General features: G+C 43.3%; 1 protein-coding gene across 1 annotated transcript; it reads right to left on the bottom strand.

The window, feature by feature from the left end:
- Positions 1-838: 838 nt before the first annotated feature.
- ZNF180 (zinc finger protein 180) lies at positions 839-19528 on the bottom strand. Its single transcript, XM_070450715.1, has 6 exons — positions 19460-19528; positions 18700-18800; positions 18084-18173; positions 9825-9899; positions 4551-4671; positions 839-3206 (listed from the first exon to the last, which is right to left on the bottom strand). The coding sequence occupies exons 2-6, from the start codon at positions 18775-18777 to the stop codon at positions 1462-1464; spliced, it is 2109 nt and encodes a 702-aa protein (XP_070306816.1). The 5' UTR covers positions 18778-18800; positions 19460-19528; the 3' UTR covers positions 839-1461.
- Positions 19529-20509: the final 981 nt, after the last annotated feature.

Genomic DNA, 20509 nt, shown 5'->3' with positions numbered 1-20509 from the left:
TCTTGTTGCTGAGCACAGGTTCTAGGGTGTGTGGCTCAATAGCTGCAGTTCCTCAGCTTTAGAGCATAGGCTCGATAGTTGTGGCACACAGGCTTAGTTGCTCCTTAGCATGTGGGATCTTCCTGGATCAGGGACAGAACCCACGTCTCCTGCATTAGCAGGTCGATTATTCACCACTGAGCCACCACGGAAGCCTGAAATATTTTATTGCCAATAAGGAATATTCCTGGGAATCTAGGTCCTAAGGAGTGGTCTGTTCATGCTAATCCAAATGAACTCTCAGAAGCATGAGAGATCAGAAGCATGATCTCTGCTATCTGGCTGTCCAGTCTTTCCTAAACGGTCAAAGAAGGTGGGTATTTTTGGACTAATTATTTCTCATACCATTAGTATTATAAAAAAGCACACAGTCCAAAAAACAAAAGAAGATCAAATATAAATCTAAAATTAAAAGATACACCCAGAATCCCTTTAGATTCTGATCCAAGCACAAATATATCTTTTCATGATTCTAGAAATGAATGTTCTATACTCTTGCCCTGCAATTTTCAGTTTACATCATAGCCATTTCCCTATTTTTTTTTTTTTTTAACAAAATCTTTACAGGTAAGAGAAAGTGCTTATGAAACAAATTACCAAGTAGTGCTGGAGAAATCACCCTGATACACTGAAATGCTGTTTTCCAGTCTAAGTTCTAATGTGCTGTGTGCTAAGTCACCTCAGTCATGTCTGACTCTTTTGCAACCCCATGGACTATAGCCCACCAGGCTCCTCTGTTCATGGACTACTCCAGGCAAGAATACTGGAGTGGTTTGCAATAACTACAGCAATTTCCCAATGTTTTCAACAAGACAACCAGTATTAGCATTCTTTTATTCCTTTTTGTTTTTTAGGTGCCACAGCTTTATTTAGATTTACCATATTTTTTTTTAATTGTAGGATAATTGCTTTACAATATTGTGTTAGTTTCTGCCATATATCAACATGAATCAGTCGTAGGTATATATATGTACCCTCTCATTTATTCTTTATTGGAAAAGAGGTCTACCTCACTGGCAATCACTCCACAGCATATTGCCCATTTAATGATAATTCTCTCAAATTCAGGTCGAAGTGCTTTCTGCAAGGAAAAGTGCCAAGAGTTATCACTCTCATGGGAATGTTTAACAAGGGTCAAGTTTGATTTTTTAAAAACATGGAATAGCTAAGTAAAATACATGATTCATACTTTTCTCTCTTTCTTCTCCAGACAGAGTTTTCAGATACACAGCTGAACAGAGAGCTAACGGAAAGCTCTTTTTCCACACACACTATTTTCATGCTTGTTCTTTCCAATACATGTAATCCTGGAGGAATGGAAGGAGGGAACAAGGGAATGAGGGGCTAAAGGGAGAAAGGGAAAGAGTGAGGGAGAGAGGGAGGCAAAGAAGAAGGGATATACTCTGCTGAAAGATTTCCAAGCTAGTTACATGCATAGGGTTTCTCTTCTGTATGAGTTGCCTGATGTCTAATAAGTTTAGAACTATTAATGAAAGCTTTCCCACACTGATTACATGTAAAGGGTTTCTCTCCAGTATGAGTTCTTTGATGTACAATAAGTCGAGCACTCAAGCTGAATGTTTTTCCACACTGATTACATTCATAGGGTTTCTCTCCAGTGTGAGTTCTCTGATGTTGAGTAAGGCATGAACTCTGCCTGAAAGATTTTCCACACTGACTGCACTCATAGGGCTTTTCTCCAGTGTGAGTTCTCTGATGTACAACAAGGACATAACTCTGGCTGAAAGACTTCCCACACTGACTACATTCATAGGGTTTCTCTCCAGTATGAGTTCTCTGATGCATAACAAGGTGAGAACTGCGGTTGAAAGATTTCCCACACTCATTACATTCGTAGGGTTTCTCTCCAGTGTGAGTTCTTTGGTGTGCAACAAGTTGAGAGCTCCAGCTAAAGGATTTTCCACACTGATTACATTCAAAGGGTTTTTCTCCTGTGTGAGTTCTCTGGTGGGCAACCAGTTTGTAACTCTGACTAAAAGACTTTCCACATTGATTGCATTCATAGGGCTTTTCTCCAGTATGAATTCTTTGATGGGCAATAAGCTTATAGCTCTGGATAAATGATTTCCCACATTGATTACATTCATAGGGCTTCTCTCCAGTATGAGTTCTTTGATGTGCAATAAGTTTGTAGCTCTGTCTGAATGACTTTCCACACTGATTGCACTCATAAGGCTTCTCTCCAGTATGAGTTCTCTGATGCACAACAAGGACATAGCTCTGGCTAAAGGATTTACCACACTGATTACATCTATATGGTTTCTCTCCAGTATGAGTTCTTTGATGGGAAACAAGGTGAGAGCTGCGGCTGAATGATTTCCCACATTCGTTACATTCATAAGGTTTCTCCCCTGTGTGAGTTCTCTGATGTGCGACAAGATGAGAGCTCCAATTGAAGGATTTCCCACACTGATTACATTCAAAGGGCTTCTCTTCAGAATGATTTCTCACGTTTTGAGCAAGGGATGAACTTTGGGAGGTCTTACGACATTTATACTGACTCTCTCCAATGGAGATTCTCTGTTGTTCGTTATGGGATATGCTGTGGTTCAAAACTTGCCCACATTCCTTAAAATCAAAGGATCTTCCTTGTGCATGTATTTTCTCGTGTATGTTTAAGGGTGTACCATGGTTAAAAGGTTGAATACTGTCACTAAATCCATAGGATTTCTCTTCTGTTTGAGTTCTTGTAAACTGAAAAAAATGAATACTCTGGGGGAGGTTTCCAAATTCATTATGTTCACAGAGTTTCTCACTATTAGTAATCATCTGATGAGTGTTTACCATAGAATTATAATGTAATCTTTTAACATGTGAAGCATGTTTATGAAAATGGTTTCTTATGGGTATCATCTGTGATGAAAGAAGACTGGAATTCAGACCAGCCTTCTCCTCAGGGCTATCATTTTTGCAGTGTCTCTCATGAGTAATGGTTTTCCTGTGAGTAAATGTCACTTCCTTCAAAAGTCTCTCTCGTTTCTCCTGCTGCTTCTCCAACAGCTCCTTACAATCCTGAAATTCTTCACATGAAGATAACCAAGGATCATCTCTTGTCAACTTTTCTATCTTCACGCTAGGGGATAGTTTGTCGTCAAAAATGCTCTGCTTCAATCTCGATTCTCTTCTTCCAAGTGCAGTTGCCGAGTCTGGAAGAAAGCAAAATAAAACACCCTAGCCAAAAATTGTTAGAGCTGGGAAAAGCTGACAAGAAAGTATGTAAATTATATGGGGATTTATTTTCAGCTATGGACCTATAACATGAATTGAGAAAGCAAAAGGATGAGATGAGCAGTAAGCAGAGAACTACCACAGTCAGATAGCATAACAAGGAATTAATATGAAACTATTTCAATCTTAGTGTTGCTGAATAAAGACTTTAGATGTCAAATATCTCCATATTCCAAAATAGGATCATCTATGCAGAACTTACAGGATTGCAAAACAATTCTGTAATTCTTAGTAAAAAAAACAGAGGATTCTTTCTACCCTCTTTAGTGCTAGACACATGTTCACTGAAATAGAAATTAGTGTCTACATTTCTAGGTATTTCTGAAGGCATGAAACTTGTTAGTACAGTCTGTGTTAGTAAGACAAAGTCAAACTACTTTCTGAACCAGAAAAAAATAATGAGGGAACTGTTATCCCAGGTTCCCTAAATTCCTTAGAGGCTAATATGGCCCCATGGATTCCTTTGCTCCCAAGTGAGAGAGGATGGAGATTAGCTCATACACAGAAGCCTGAGTGGCTATTAGGCCAAGGAATAGAAGGTACATTTGGAAAAAAGTGGTGATGTATACAGTCCTCTTGGAGTGGGAGAAAAGAGAAATATGTGGCATGCCTTATGGGGATTTTTCAAACAAATCTTCTATACCTGTGAAAGAAAGTGAAAATGTTAGTCGTTCTGTAGTGTCTGACTCTTTGCAACCCCAGTGGACTATAACCCACGAGGCTCCTCTGTCCATGGGATTCCCCAGGCAATAATACTGGAGTGGATTGCCATTTCCTTCTCCAGGGGATCTTCCTGACCCAGGGATTGAACCTGCATCTCCTGCATTGGCAGGCTGATTCTTTACCACCCAGCCACCAGGGAAGTCTATACCTGTAATGACTCCTAAATGTCTATTTCTTACCTGGATATGCATGTGGGAAAATTCTTTTTATACTCATCCTCTTGTTCGAACTAGGAGATTACATCTAGTTTGGAAAGCTGAGAGGAAAGACATAGAACTTTGGGTATTTGGACTGGGGACAAAAGCAAGTCACTGCAGAGTCTGGCCCCTGTCTTTGGCTCTTAGGAACCTAGAAAACTGAATAAGCTCAAACTCATGAAGTTGTACCTTTGCTACCCTACAAACTAAACCTATATCTTCACCATACTAATCTTTGTGTGGCCAAAATCATTCTGGCCTCTGAACTCCCTAGAGCCTGATCGGTGGAAATGAGAAATTATTTCAATATACAGATACCATTAACGGGGACTGTACTCTTACCCCAAGAGTCCCTGTGGTTTTCCAGGATCACATCTCTGTCCAGGGTCCTCTGAGCAGAGCTCAAAGTGCCTTCTTCTTCCTGAGTGAAGTCCACAGTCACTATTTTGAAGTTCACTCCCTCCTAAAACAGGACACACATTCCTACTCAGCTGGGTATCATTTCCTTCCAGTGTTCAGAGAGGAAAAGTTTGACAGATGGAAGAAGGAAAACCTGATGGCCTGGAAACAGTCCTGAGACAGTCAACATTCAAAAGATTCTAGGGGTACAAGTACCTTCTAGGTAAGCCCCTTTGGGTTTTGGATGCTGGACCTGTTTGTATATAATGCCAAAGAGGAACATCAGAAAGAACTGACAAACTGTTTTCTTTCTTGTGGACCTTAAAGAAAATGCTAATTCTGATTTTTGTGTTGGTGAATACAGAATTCCAACTTAGGAATTCCCTCCAAATTCTCAAGAAACTAACAGAACAGGTTCAGCAAAATTTTTTCTGTCAAAGGTCAGAGAGCATGTATTTTAGGCTTAGCAAGCCATACAGCTTCTATTAAAATTAGTCAGCTCTGCTGCTATAGCAAGACAGCAGCCACAGAAAATATACGAATAAATGGTTGTGGCTATATTACAATAAAACTTTACTTACAAAAACAGGTGATGGGCCAGATTTGGCACACAGGTTTGTTGATGCAGAGAATGAAATGTAGGCCTTAATGAAAGGCAGGATGTAAAAGCTAAGAGCACTGGATTTGGAAAAGAGACTTGGGTTTTTTCCTCTATTAAGAGCATATGTCTGAATTTTTTTTTAATGTATCTTTTTTTAAAAATATAAAAAATTAAATCATTTAATGGTGTCTTTTAATGGTGAGGTTATTTCATTTCTATGTATTAGGCTTAACTGTAACTAACTCATTATGTTGTTGAGTGAATTAAATTATAATGATACATAAAAAGCCATTAGCAGAGCTTACTGAACAAAAAACAAAGGCTGGTAATTATCAGGATGCTTAGGTTTGAGAACACTGAAAAATTAAATAGCAGTCAATGAGAGACCTTTATCCTGAACTCTTATTCAGAAAACAGTTCTATTTTGCCCACACTATGAGCTCACAACAGAGCCTGTCATTATTGCCATGTAAAGGGGTTCTCTTGAGCTGCCTCCTGTAAGCAGGAAAGAACCCTCCTTTTAGGACTGTGTGTGTGTGTGTGTGTGTGTGTGTGTGTGTTAGTCACTCAGTCGTGTCCGACTCTTTGCGACTCCATGGACTATAGCCCACCAGGCTCCTTTGTCCATGGAATTTTCTAGGCAAGGATACTGGAGTGGGTTGCCATTTCCTTCTTCACCTTTTTGGACTAGTAGGTGGTAAATCAAGCTACACTCCAATAAAATTTTTAACTGAGTTTAAAAACAAAAAGACTATTGGGCAGCAATTTTGTTCCAAAAAAGTGCTGGATGTGATCTCTCCTTATCAAAAGGCAGCAAAAGCCACTGAAGTCGAATGTCACTTGCCAAGACATTTTAAAATAGATGGAGTGTTCTTAAGCTGTGGTTCATGAATTGGATACAAGGTCCCTGAAGCCCATGAAACTCCATGCAAAAATGCTGCTGTACTTGCATTTTTCTAAGCTGTAGCTCATAATTTTCACTAAAAATCTCAAAGATTTTCATAAGCCCAAAATGAGATTCAGAAAACTGCTCCCTGTGTTCAACATGGATCTACAGGTACTGTTTTTCAACCTCCAATCCATGCTGCCCTTTTAAATTTTTTTTTTTTAAGTTATTTACTTATTTTTTGGTTGCACTAGGTCTTTGTTGCTGTGTGGGCTTTTCTCTAGTTGTGCTGAGTGGGGGCTACTCCCTAGTTGTGATGCTTGGGCTTCTCATTGCAGTGGCTTGTCATGTTGCAGGGCACAGGCTCTAGAGCATAGGCTCAATAGCTGTGGCTCACAGGCCCACATCTGGGATTTCCCAGAGAAAGCGAACCTGTGTCTCCTGTATTGGCAGGCGGATTCTTTACCACTGAGCTACCAAGGAAGCCCCATGCTTCCTTTTCATTAACACGCCCCTTCAGTGTTTAATGCAGATCCCTTTAATATCAAACTTCTTCAAATGTCAAATAAATAATACTAGACTAGATTACCACCACCCCCTCCACCTCAAGTTTTATATTCTCAAAGTTCCAGGAATTTCTATCATAAGACCCACCACCCTTTCTTATCATTTGCATAGTGGTCATCTTGGTCACTAGGCTGTAATCCAAGATGGCAGGGACAAGGTATTTATTTAACTCCAGTGTTTAGTACAGTATTGGTGTATAGTATAGGCTAATTACATATTTGGTAACTTATTTCAATAAGTGAATCAACAGTGTATCAATAGACTTTGTAATACAGCAAAATAATCCTGGTTCAAATTCTGATTTAAGTCCTCTCTGCTCACCTGAATCTCACAAGGCCTATCACATACCCATTAGAAAAAAGTCCCTTAAGCAAGGATACTGGCTTTTTTGGATTTCTATCCCTTCTTATTCTATATTTCATCTACTTGTCTCGAGCTCCCCACTGCCCAAAATTCCTTCCCAAACCTTTCAACTGTGTCTCTGGGAATTCTTCTTCTATAATAACGAAATCCTACATCTTCACCAAATATTCTCTCTACATCCCTGTGTTTTTTTTTTAAATAAGTATAGTAGTCTTTTTTTTTTTTTTTTTGGCTGTGCTAGGTCTTCATTGCTGCGTGGGCTTTTCTCTCTAGTTGCAGCGAGGGGGCTACTCTCTAGCTGCAGTGTGTGGGCTTCTCATTGCAGTGGCTTCTCTTGTTGTGGAGCATGGGATCTTGGACTCTAGGGCCATGGCACGGAATTCAGTAGTCATGGCATGTGGGCTCCACAGCACAGGCTCAATAGTTGTGGTGCACAGGCTTAGTTGCTCTGTGGCATGTGGGATCTTCCTGGATTAGGGATCGAACATGTGTCTCCTACATTGGCAGGTGGATTCTTTACCACTGACCCATCAGGGATGCCCCATTCCTGAGTTAATAGAAAGCTACACTTCCCCCCAAGGACTCCCTCCTCTGCAGACCTCACAGGCTCAGGGTGGTCATGCTCTCCCATCCAGGGGTCTCAGCATCAAAGGCGGAGAAGAGTGTGTATCCTCCCAGGAACCCTGAAACTCATGCCATTTAACTCACTTCTTGGAGCTTTGTCCTACCAACTTCTTGAACATCACCTCCCTTCCATACACTGAAGATTTATATTAATAACACCTAGGATTTATCCTCTAATTCAACAACTTGCATTGTCTTGTCTTGGGTGGTCTATAGCATCCATTTATAACTGACTCTAATGAAGCACTTACTGTGTGGTGTCAGGCAATGTGTTAAGCCTGTTGCATAAATCTGTTCTTGTTTAGTCGCTAAGTCATGTCCAGTTCTTTTTTGACCCCATGGACTGTAGCCCACCAGACTTCTCTGTCCATGGGATTTCCCAGGTAAGAATACTGGAGGGTGTTGCCAGGCATCCAGGCAATCTTCCTGACCCTGGGATGGAACCTGTGTCTCCTGCACTGGCAGGCAGATTCTTTACCACTTTAGCCACCAGGGAAGCCCACTGCATAAATTGCTGTTCATTTAATTCTTACAAGATCCCTGAAAAAATACTATTAGCAGCACCATTTTTCAGATGAAGAGCTAGAAGGTTAGAGAAAGTAACACATATGCCTAAGGTTAGTAACTGGGACGCAACTTCAAGTTTCCCTAACATCACAGACTATGTTCTTAGTCATCAACTCACACAGCCAGCCTGACTTCTAGCCCCTCACTCTTAGCGTGAGACCCCAGATCTTGAAACCACCATAAAGTATGCCACCTCTCAAGTCACATACAGAGAACTTCTCACTCTTTCATTACAACATCAGATTTCTCCACTTTACTCAATTGTTTCCTTTACTCTTCTCCTTCTTTGATGGTTTGGGGGTCTCTATTCTATTGAAACACCTACTACTACTATTCTCCAGTATATAGTCCTTTCCTTTCTGTTTAGTATCCTTTTTATCTTTTCTATCTTAATTATTCAGTTGAGAGTCTATGGATCATTCACCTTAATCTTTCTATTTGATATAGTCAAAAATTCCCTTTCACATATTGCCTTAAACCTGTGGGCTGTGGGACTTCCATTGAATGTAACTAAATACATCTAAATATCAACCTGCTCTCCATTATTATTAATGGTCACTATCTCAGAATGCCATTTGATGTGAAGAGCCAACTCAATGGAAAAGACCCTGATGCCTGGAGAGATTGAGGGCAGGAGGACAAGTGAGTGGAAGAGGATGAGATGGCTGGACAGCATCACTGACTCAATGGACATGAGTTTGAGCAAATTCCAGGAGATACTAAAGGACAGGTAAGCCTGGCATGTCCATGGGATTGCAGAGTTGGACATGACTTAGCGACCAAACAACAATCTCAGAATGAATTTTTGGGACTGACCAGCAACCCCATTGTACCTCCTGGAGCAGCCTGTCTCCCCTAATCCAAGTTACTACTTTAAGCGTTCTCCACTCTTCATCTCTCCATTCTGATTACCATCCTCATGCTCACCAGATAATTTCATCTGATGGTTCACAGAGAAAAATGCAAGCCTTCCAATAACTCCCTCAACCACACTTTTCTTATATGAGCCCTTCCTTCCTCTAACAGAGCCAATGCATTCACATATGTTCTGAATTAATTCCCCTGACACTAATCAAGGACTGTTTTTTAATGGCTATTTTTTATTTTTAAACAATTTTGAAAGGTTACTTTCCATTTACAGTTATTACAAAATATTGGCTATACTGCCCATGTTGTATAATCTACCCTCAAGCCTGTCTTACACTCCATACTTTATACCTCCCAATTCTTCCCCTCAGCTCCCCCCACCTCCAGCACTGGTGACCACAAGCTTGTTCTCTGTATCTGTGAGTTCTGCTTTATAGTTGTATCTTCCCTCTCTCCTGACCCTGAACTTTTTTTTCACTTACTCTTTCCTGCAGCCATTTAAACCAAGCCAAATTCTTTCAAACCTTTAGGGGAAAGAAAATGACAACCTCACTTTCAAATTTCCATGCAGTTATCACTCTCCTTACATTATAGCCAACTTCATGTAAAAGGTGTCCATTCATCTCAATTTCCTCATTTTCTAATCAGTTCACTTCAATGTGGCTTCTGCTGCCTGCCAGCCATGCACGTTCAGCCATGCACATTTCTCAACGGAAAGTCACAGAGGCCCTGTCCAACTCACCTGGGCTGGGACGGCCAGTGACCCGACATCTTCTCCCTCAACCTTGATGATAATCTCCTGAGGAAGGAGAGAGTCCTGAGAAGGCAGAGCAGATGAGAAAAAGAATAATCAGGGCTCAAAACTCCCACTGTGAGTCGGCTAGGATCCAACAGACCACCTGTTTTAACACATCCACCGACCAAACTTCTGCTCCTTCCCACCGGTAAGCTCAGGTAGGCCACATGGGGAGAGACATGGGATACCCAGGGGAGCAATGAGGCATGAGACACGGCCTGATCTCTCTGTGCATCTTCCAGACCAGTCCAGCTAGCAGCTGAATGGAGCTGAGTGACCCCAGACACCATGTGGAAGGAAAGAACTGTCCAGCTGGGCCCTGCCTGAATTCCTGGATCACAGAATTGTAAGCAAGTAGGATGGAATACAGCATGACTGAAGAATGATAAAGGAAAAGAACAACAATATTAACTTCATAAAATGCTTGGCAAAAAATACCACTGATAAGAGCACCACTAATAACAATCTATACTGTTACGATTTCTTCCAAATCAGGAAGAAAAAGGTAGAGACTTCCCTGGTGGTCCAGTGGCTAAGACTCTGAGCTCCCAATGCAGTGGGCCCAGGTTCAATCCCTAGTCAGGGAACTAGATCACACATGCTACAACTAAGACCCAACACAGCCAAATAAATAAATATTTTTTAAAAAAGAAAGAAAAAAGTAGCTTCAACAGAAAAATGGACAAAGGAAAATGCCCAGGCAACTTAGCTATGAAGAAATAAAATGGCCAGTGAATACACAAAAAGATGCCCATCTCTTTCAATCAGATAAAATCACATCTCTATTTCAATGACTATCTCTGCACATTAGAGACCATAAATTCACACCAACGTTTTCAGTTACAATTTAACAACACATTTTATTCTGGCCTCCCTGCTTTCTATATTTTTACCTTCCTTCCCTGGCTCCCACTACTCTATTTATATCTACTTCTTTGCTCAAACCCTTGTATGTAACCAATATCCCAACCACATGGACTGTTTCTTCGGCCTGTTGCTGATTACCCCTGCCCTGGTGGCCCACGATTTAAAAGATTCATATTCATATACTCTTAGTGGAGTTTTAAGTTGATACAACCTTCCTGGATTGGCAATATATATTTTTAAATAACATTTTACTTTGAAATAGTTTAAAACCCACAAGAAGTTACAAAAATAGAACAGACTTTCTGTGTATCCTTCACCCAGTTTCCCCCAATGATAGTATCATATACAAGCACAGCACACTGTCAAAACCATGAAACTGATATTAGATCTACATTTTTAACTCAGGTACAGACTTTATCCAGATTTTATCAGTTTTTATATATACTCTTTGCCTTTATGTTTGTTTTTTAATGGTAATGTTTAAAAATATGTAATATCCAATAAGTCTACTTGAAAGTATTTCCTTAGGAAATAATAGAAAATATACTTAGGGAATTCCCTGGCGGTCTAGTGGTTATGACTCGGGGCTTTCACTGCTGTGGCCTGAGTTCATTCCCTGGTAGGGAAACAAAGATCCTGCAAGCCGGGCAGCACAGTCCCACCCTCACCGCCCTCCCCAACAGCCCCAGAAAAAAAGAAAGTACATTTAAGTATATGTACAATAAACCTCATTAAAAAGCTACATTAACATAGCAAAAATAAGAGGAGGGATTAAGTGTCCATTAGTAAGTGCCTATTTAAATAAATTATGCTTCATTCAGGTAACTGACTGCTCTTCAGCAGCCAAGAGGAGAAAAGATAGATTTGTGTGGATTGAGGCATACAAATGACAGAAAGATGTCTGTAACATATTGTTGAGTAAAAAAAAATTAAGAACATCATATGGACTATGAATAAATTTTTACAGAATATAAACAAGCACAGAAAAGTCTGGAAAGACAGTCTCGAAAGCATTTAAAGCAGTTGTATTTTGGAAATGCAGAATTGAGGGGCAGGTTCACAGTCTGTATTTCAACACTATATCCGTTTTTTAATGACATCTGTTTTCCTACATTCAATACAGAAAAAAATCAGCAAAAAATGTTTCCTCTTGAATAATCACTTTGAAACAAGGCAATTCCTTTGTGGCCTCCTGAAGTACATTCCACTGTACTCCTGAGTACAATGACTCAATCCATTAACTGACAGTCCCTTCAAGAACAGGCATATCTCCTTTTATTGTGTTTTACTGTGCTTTACAGATATTGCCTTTTACAAACTGAAGGTCTGTGGCAACATCACATCAATCAAGTCTATTGGTTCCATGCTGCCAACAGCATCTGCCCACTTCCTGTCTGTGTCACGTGTCATTAATTCTCAAAATATTTCAAACTTTTAAAGTATTACTGTATTTGTCATGGTGATCTGTGATCACTGATCTGTGATGTTACTATTGTGATTGTTTGAGGCTTACCAGGTGGCTCAGTTGTAAAAAAATTCCGCAATGCAGGAGACCTGGGTTCAGCCCCTGGGTTGGGAAGACCCCCTGGCAAAAGAAATGGCAACAGTATCTTTGCCTGGGAAATCCCAGGGACAGAGGAGCCTGGCAGGCTACAGTCCACCGGGTTGCAAACAAATGGACATGACTTAGCCACTAAACAACAACAACAAAATTGTGATTGTTTTGGGATGTCATGAATTGTGCCCACATATAAGAGGGCAAATTTAACCCATAAATGTTGTGTAGATTCTGACTGCTCCACTGAGCAACCTTCCTGTCTCTCTCCCTCTCCTCAGGACTCCTCCTTCTCTGAAACACAATATTAAATTACGCCCATCAATAGCCCTTCAGAGGGCTCTAAGTGTTCCGGTGAAAGGGAGAGTTTCACGTCTCTCAATTTAAAAGCTAGAAAGGATTAAGCTTAATATGAAAGGCATGTGAAAGCTGAGACAGGCTGAAAGCGCGGCCTCTAGCACCAAACAGGTAGCCAAGTTCTGAATGCAGAGGAAAAGCTCTTGAAGGAAATGAAAAGTGCTAACTCCAGTGAGCACACGGATGACAAGAAAGTGAAACAGCTTTATTTCTGATAAGGAGAAAGTGAGTAGTCTGGAGAGACGATCAAACCAGCCACAACATTCCCTTCAGCCAAAACCTCATCCACAGCAATGTCCTATCTCAAATTCTGTGAAGGCTGAGAGAGGTGAGAACACTGCAGAAGAAAAGTTTGAAGCTACCAGACATTGGTTCATAAGGTTTAAGGAAAGAAGCTGTTTCCTGTGACATAAAAGTGCAAAGTCAAAGCAAGTGCTGATGGAGAAGCTGCAGCAAGTTATGCAGAAGATCTAGCTAAGTAGTTATTGAAGGTGGCTATACTCAACAACAGATTTTCCATGTAGACAAAACAGCCTTATACTGGAATAAGATACCATCTAGGACTTTCCTAGCTAAAGAGGAGAATCAATGTCTGGCTTCAACGTTTCAGAGGACAGGCTGACTTTCTTGTTAAGGGCCAATGCAGCTGGTGACTAATTTAAAGCCAATGCTCATTTACCACTCTGAAAATCCTAGGGCCCTTAAAAATTATGTTAAATCACTCGGCCTGTGCTCTATAAATGGAAAAACAAAGCCTGGATGATGGCATCTCTCTTTACAACATGGTTTACCAAACATTTTAAGCCTGCTGTTGAGGCCTACTGCTCAGAAGAAAAGATTCTTTTCAAAATATTACTGCTCACCCGAGAGCTTTGATGGAGATGTACAACCAGGTTAATGTTTTGATGCCAGCTCACACAACTGCCATTCTGCAGCCCATGAAGAGGGATCATTTCAACTCTCAAGTCTTATTATTTGAGAAATGCATTTCAAAAGGTTACAGCTGCCAAAGAGAGTGATTCTGCTGGTGGATCTGGGCAAAGAAAATCGAAAATCTTCTGGAAATGATTCATCAGTCTAAATACCATTAAGGAGATGTGTGTGTGTATGTAAAATCTTCTGGAAAGGATCCATCAGTCTAGATACCATTAAAGAGATTTATTTGTGTGTGTGTATGTGTGTGTGTGCGTGCATGCACGCACGCTTAGTCATGTCTGACTCTTTGTGACCCCATGGACTGTGGCCTGCCAGGCTCCTCCGTCCATGGGATTTTTCAGGCAAGAATACTGGAATGGGTTGCCATTTCCTCCTTCAGGAAACCTACGGGAAGAGGTCAAAATACCAATATTAACAGGAGTTTGGATGAAGCTGACGCTAACCCTCATGGATGACTTTGAGGAGTTCAAGACTTCAGTGGAGGAAGTCACTGTAGATGAAGTGAAAATATCAAGAGAACTAGAGTTAGAAGTGGAGCCTGAAGATGGGGCTGAATTGTTGCAATCTCATGGAAAAAAACTTTAATGAATGAGGAATAGTTTCTTATGGATGGACAAAGAAAAGGGGTTTCTTGAGTTGGAATCAATTCCTGAAGATGCTGGTGAAATGACAACAAAGTATTGGACTTCCTTGATGGTCCAGAGATTAAGAATCTGCCTGCCAACGCAGTGGACATGGGTCAATCCCTAGTCTGGGAGGATCCTACAAGCTGTGGGACAACTAAGCCCGAGGGCCCTAGAACCCGTGCTCCGTGACAGAAGCTACCACGGTGAGAAGCCTACGGACCACAACTAGAGAGTAGCTTCACTCTCCACAACTAGAGAAAGCCTGTGCACAGCAACGAAGACCTTAGTGCAACCAAAAGAAAGAAAGAAAAAAAGAAAACCTTAAAAAAAAAAAAAAAGGAATTGGAGTATGACCTGAAGTTAGTTGATAAAGCAGCAGAAGGATGAGAGGATTGACTCCTATTCTGAAAGAAGTTATACTGTGGGTTAATGCTACCAGACAGCACTGCAGGCTACAGAGATATTGTTCATAAATGAACAAATCAATTGATAAGGTAAATTTCACTGTTACCTTATTTTAAAAAATTGCTACAGCCACCCTAACCTTCAGGAACCACCACCCCGATTGGTCAGCAGCCACCAATAAGGCAAGGCCCTCCATCAGCAAAAAGATTATGACTTGCTGAAGGCTCAGACATTGATCAGCAATTTTTAGCAATAAGACATTTTAAAATTAAGGTATGTACATTGTTATGGGGCTTCCCTGCTGGCTCAGTGGTAAAGAATCTGCCTACTAATGCAGGAGACGGGGTTCGATTCCTGGGTCAGAAAGATCCCCTGAAAAAGGAAATGGCAACCCACTCCAGTATTCTTGCCTGGGAAACCCCATGGAGAGAGGAGCCTATGGGTTTACAGTCCATGGGGTTGCAAAACAGTTGGATGCAACTTAGCAACTAAACAACAACAAAAACATTGCTTATTTAGACACGGTGCTACTGCACACTTAACAGACTCCAGAATAGTGTACACTTAAATTTGATATGCACTGGGAAACCAAAACATTCATATGCCTCCCACTGATAGGGGACAGAGTAAAGGGGCAGAGTAGGTAATTAAATAGTTAATCCCACTAGGGGATTGTAAGTAAAGAAAAGAGTATGGGAGACCCCTGTAAGTTAATGATCACTCAAGAAAGCAGGCTTGCCTAGCAACAAAACCAGGCAGCAGGAGCATGAGACGTGCCCCCAAAAGAAGAAAACAATGGTGGTATGAGACCCACATCCTGATAGGTGAGCTTAGTAAGTTAATGATTTCTATGACATGCTCCTCTGTGTGCACTAAAAACAAAAATATAAGGAAACAGTTACATTGTATTTACTAAAACCTGAGATAATGTACCATTTTTAGCACAAGTACTTACACTTATGCAAAAGAGCATAAGCTCATTTGTTCATTTCCACTGTGCTGTGACCATGACCATGGAGGGACAAGTAAAATCCCCTGCTCAACATGGACGAGGAGCTGATGATGGAAGCGTGACGTCTACTCAAGGAGGAGGAAGGTGGTCCTCTCCCCCTCCTCACTTTTCCTTTGATTATATAACTGCAGCCCACTAAGTTTCAGGGGCATGGCTCCCTCTCGTCCGCCTGCTTGTAAGCCTCACAAGTGCCCTATTCTAATAAATCACTTCTTAACTATCACTTTGCCTCACTGTGCTGAGATATAAAGAACTGGAGCTCCTCGGAGCCCCAGAAACGCCGCCCAGTGGTTTCTGTTGTTGCTGTTCAGTTGCTAAGTCTTGTCTGACTCTTTGTGACCCCATGGGCTGCAGCACACCAGGCTTCTCTGTCCTCTACTGACTCCTGGAGTTTGCTCAAATTCATGGCCACTGAATTGGTGATACTGTCTACCCATCTCATCCTCTGCTGCCCCGTTCTCCTCCTGCCCTCAATCTTTCCCAGCATTAGTGTCTTTTCCAATGAGATGGCTCTTCACGTCAGGTGGCCAACATATTGGAGCTTCAGCTTCAGCATCAGTGCTTCCAATGAATATTCAGGGTTGATTTCCCTTAGGATTGGCCTAAAGTTGTTTCACCATGACTCTTATTAGATTTATTTATCTAATCAACTCCTCTGTAAGTAACTGATCTCCCGTTTCCACTGCCACCCTGGCTCCCACACAGGCACTCCTTGGCTCACCAGGACTCTGCTGCCCCACAGGAGGCCGGCCTCTGCCAAGGAGAGGCCTTGTCATCCGCCTGGGCTCTGACTCTGCAGGCCTCTTCTCATGTGCCACTTGGCTGTGGACTCTGTGTCAATGCCCTTAACATCCTGCCTGAGCTCTGATACTCCACATTGGGGCACTCTCCAAGTGTAGATGCTCTCTGCCTGCTAGGCTGTGACATGCCACCCCAGGATGCACCCCCACCCCCAAACACAGGTGCCTGTCTCACCCTGCTGTGGCTCGGACACCCCAAGCTGGACCAGCCCTTACATGGACATCCCAACTGCACTTGGGCTACCCTCACTGGTGCATCCACTCTCGGGAAGTCCTTCTCCCCAGCTCTGTTCCTGTCGCCCCAAACGAGCACCTCCTCCTCTGTACGGGCACTTACCCCTCCTGGCTTGGGCTCGGACTCCTGATGCCACCGTCCTCACACCCTGCTTGGCCACTGACGTCCCCACACATGGACACCCTCTTCACCCTGATCAGGCTGTGACGCCCCTCAGGCAGCCCTCCCTGAGCTGCACACCTACCTGGCTCTGCCTCACCTAACAGCTTCAGGACTGAACTGTTCAGGAAGGGAAAGGTGAAATTTTAATTTAACTAATTTTTTTTCAGGGTTTTTTTTTTTTTTATGTGGGCCATTTTTAAAGTCTTTATTGAAAGTATTACCATATTGTCTCTATTTTATGTTTTGTTTTTTTTTGGCTGGGAGGCATGGGGGATCTTAGCTCCCTGATCAGCGATTGAACCCACACCCCCTGCATTGGGCATTGGACAGGGAAGTCTTAATTACTGGACCACCAGGGAAGTCCCCTAATTTAACATTTTAAAGAAATGAAATGTTCTCAAAGAAGATGTACTGTAGGAAAATGCTTTAAACTGTTAATTTCCTAGACTTAAAATGCACTACACAAAAGGACAAAATAGAGCTAAATGAAAACAGAAAGTCACTTGGAATATAACTTACAGATAATCTTTGTTAACTGATAAATCTATATTTTCCATGTACATGCAAATTACATCCCTTTATAAAAAGCATTTTGAAATACTATTTACTTAACACAGATCATAAATATCGTTTCAGCCTATTAGTAGCTATAGTGAATTCCGTTTCAAGGTTTTACTATAACTCATTTAACTCTCTTCTCGCATTGAATATTCTTGAAATTTCTTTCCAACTGCTTATCCTCAAGCAAAGCTGTGAGTTGCTGGCTAAGAGGGAACAGTATCATAAGGGCTTTGCATTGCTGTTGTTTAGTTGCTCAGTTGTGTCTGACTCTTTGCAACTCTATGGACTGTAGCCCGCCAGGCTCTTCTGTCCATGGGATTCTCTAAGCAAGAATATTGGAGTGGGTTGCCATTTCCTTCTCCAGGGGATCTTCCCCACCCAGGGACTGAACTCACATCTCCTACATTGGCAGGCAGATTCTTTACCACTGAGCCACCAAGGAAGCCCAGCGCTTTCGATACGAGATGCCAAATTCCTTCCAGAAAGAGTTATTTGGGTTAAAAGGGTGAGGAAGTGTAGGGAGCTCCATAAAATGTATAAAAAGTGTTAGAAGCTTGCTGACTGGGAGGGACCAGAAGCCCCAAAACATGACAAAGAGAGCCAGACAGCCTCTCATGCCCAGAGGATCAGACTGTGGGATACACGGGAAGCAAACTCTGGTCTCCCAGGAGAAGGGAAGCTCCACTTACCTGCAAGCAGGCCTTCAGGGGCCCCTGGGGCTTCTCATCCTGCTTTTCCATGCTCTCCTCCAGGCACAGGCAGGGGCCTGAGATCCTGAGCTGCAAGAGGAAAAGTGCTGTGTATAGCATCCTCATGTAGGTCCACTGTGGGCCACACCCCACCATCAGCCTCTGCTTCAGGGATGCAGTCTCCAAGGCAACTGTGTTTCTAGAGGCTCCTGCCCAGATAGAGTCCTGCCTGCATAGCTATGCCTGCACCTAGAGTCGCACCATAGTCCCTCTCCCAGGCCAAGACTTTGCAGTTCCAACCTGGATGTTACAGTGTCTGGGGCCTCTGGACCACCTTCCTGGAAGCCTACCATGTGCCCAAGCTCCACCTTATACCCATCACCAAAATCTGCAGCATGAATCAGTCTCTGTCCCACCGGATCCTGGGACCACGCCCCCCCAACAAACACCCAGCACACTGAGGATCCCCTAGTGTGCACCTGCCACCCCCAACCTGAATCTGCACACCCAAATCAGCACTTCTTCCTAGGGCAAACAGCAGGGATCTGGGCTTGATGTTGTTGTTTACTTGCTAAGTTGTGTCCGACTCTTGCAACCCCATGGACTGTAAACTCACAGGCTCCTCTGTCCATGGGACTTCCCAGGAAGAATACTCAAGTGGGTTGCCATTCACTTCTCCAGGGCATCTTCCCATCCTAGCGATCGAACCTTTGTCTCCTGCATTGCAGGCGGATTCTTTAGCATTGAGCCACCAGGTAGCCCCCTGGGCTTGACGACCCAGAGTCAAACACTTGATTAATTCCGTGAAGTTCATTACTTAGCCGTGTCCCTCCCAGGATCCTATCCTTCCACTGACCCTCCAGCACCTGTCGATTGCCTCTCACTTCCTGTTCAAAAAGCCAAGCATACTCACAGAGCTCAGCTACACCCACGACCTCCTCCCTCCTCCGTTCTGGGATAGGTGGGCCCCTACCAGAAGAGTGCCAGCCCAGACTCCCCACCACTCAAAATCCTCCAGGGGCGCCCCCCCCCCACCAACCCGGTGTGCTCACCGCTGAGTCCAAAACATGGCCGGCATGGGGCTGGGGGTCGCCCTGACAAACACAGTCCCTGCTAGCCCCTCCTAGACCCTAAATGTGGACCTGTTGTCTGTGTACCGACTCGATGTTTCTGGGTCTGAGACTCGAACAGCTCCTGGCAAATCCCCGCCTACACAAGCCATCCCTGCCCCATTGCTCTCTATTACCCATCCCTCAGCAGTACCGTGTGAGTTCACAATGCAGCTGTACCCCGAACCTGCACCCAAACCGCTTTCTCCACCAACCTCCCCAGCCTCTTAGCTGCGTCGCACCCGGGACGCGCGCAGAGCACAGTACCGGGATCTGCAGTTGCCCCAGCATCACCACCAACTTCTGTGATCTGAGGCTGAAGCACCGCCCACGCAGGTCCCAGATCGCCCACCCACATGCCCGGTCCCAGCCACCCGCCTAGACCCTGCGCATGCGCGCACCAGGTACCCGGCGTTGCCCCACCCCCTCACCAACCTGAGCGTCCACCAGCTCGAGGGCCAGGCAAGGCCTGTCACAGCCTCAGTGCCCACCACTGCTCTGCGGCAAGACGAGCTCGGTTAGGCAATTCTCTGCCACGACTCTGCACACAGCAGGCTAGGCTTAAGCTAGTTCTATCCCCTCCTTTAGTCGGCATCTACAAGGCCGCTCGGCTTAACCGCCAAAGGGCCGAGGTGCTCGGAGACTTGCAAGCGGCCGCGCGCGGGACAATGGCTGCACTTCTGGCCGAACCCGGAAGTGCGTTTGGACTCTGCGAGCCGGAACTACAATTCCCAGAAGTCTCGGCGGCTCGGGTGGTGATTGGGGGTGGTCCCTGGTTCTTAGCTGGGGTGGACTCGGGAGGTGGCCACACAAGAACCAGGAGTGAAAATTGAATTAGCGGCTGAAGGGTGCGAGTGTGCGCGTCCGAGTTTTTGCGCGGCGTTGACACTAGGAGCCAGATCGGAAATGAAGGCCAAAAGACCGATGCGTGGGAAGTGCTGGTTTGGGAAGGGCCGGCCCTGGGCTCGGCTTGACGTTCAGGAGTGACAGTGAAAACGGGATGTGGTTGGAAACGTATTTTCATACAGCTTTATTTTTAAGCTTTCTCCTTTAATACTGTCAAGAAACTGTAGTTTTCCTCACGTAAATCTGACTTTAACAAAAAATTATTGTTGTTTGAAATGTAATCTCTACCCTCAAAGTTTCTTATAGCTGGTTATTGTGGCTGATTTTTTTTTTTAAGTATTTATTTTGTATCTGGTTAACCTACTGAGTTTAAGTAAACTCCGGGAGCTGGTGATGGACAGGGAGGCCTGGCGTGCTGCGATTCCTGGGGTCGCAAAGAGTCGGACACGACTGAGCGACTGAACTGAACTG

The sequence above is a fragment of the Odocoileus virginianus genome, chromosome 20, assembly GCF_023699985.2.
Source record: "Odocoileus virginianus isolate 20LAN1187 ecotype Illinois chromosome 20, Ovbor_1.2, whole genome shotgun sequence".
NCBI lineage: Eukaryota > Metazoa > Chordata > Mammalia > Artiodactyla > Cervidae > Odocoileus > Odocoileus virginianus.
Note: the sequence above shows the minus strand (reverse complement) of the source record. Positions and strands in the feature narration are given on the sequence as shown.

Coding starts and splice junctions, on each gene's coding strand:
- ZNF180 (XM_070450715.1), bottom strand. CDS start 18,777: ATGGGAAGATGCCCTGGAGAAGTGAATGGCAACCCACTTGAGTATTCT. Junction 18,174..18,699: donor TCCCATGGACAGAGGAGCCT/GTGAGTTTACAG, acceptor TTCCTCTTGCAG/CTCAGGATCTCAGGCCCCTG. Junction 4,672..9,824: donor CACTGGCCGTCCCAGCCCAG/GTGAGTTGGACA, acceptor GTCCTGTTTTAG/GAGGGAGTGAACTTCAAAAT.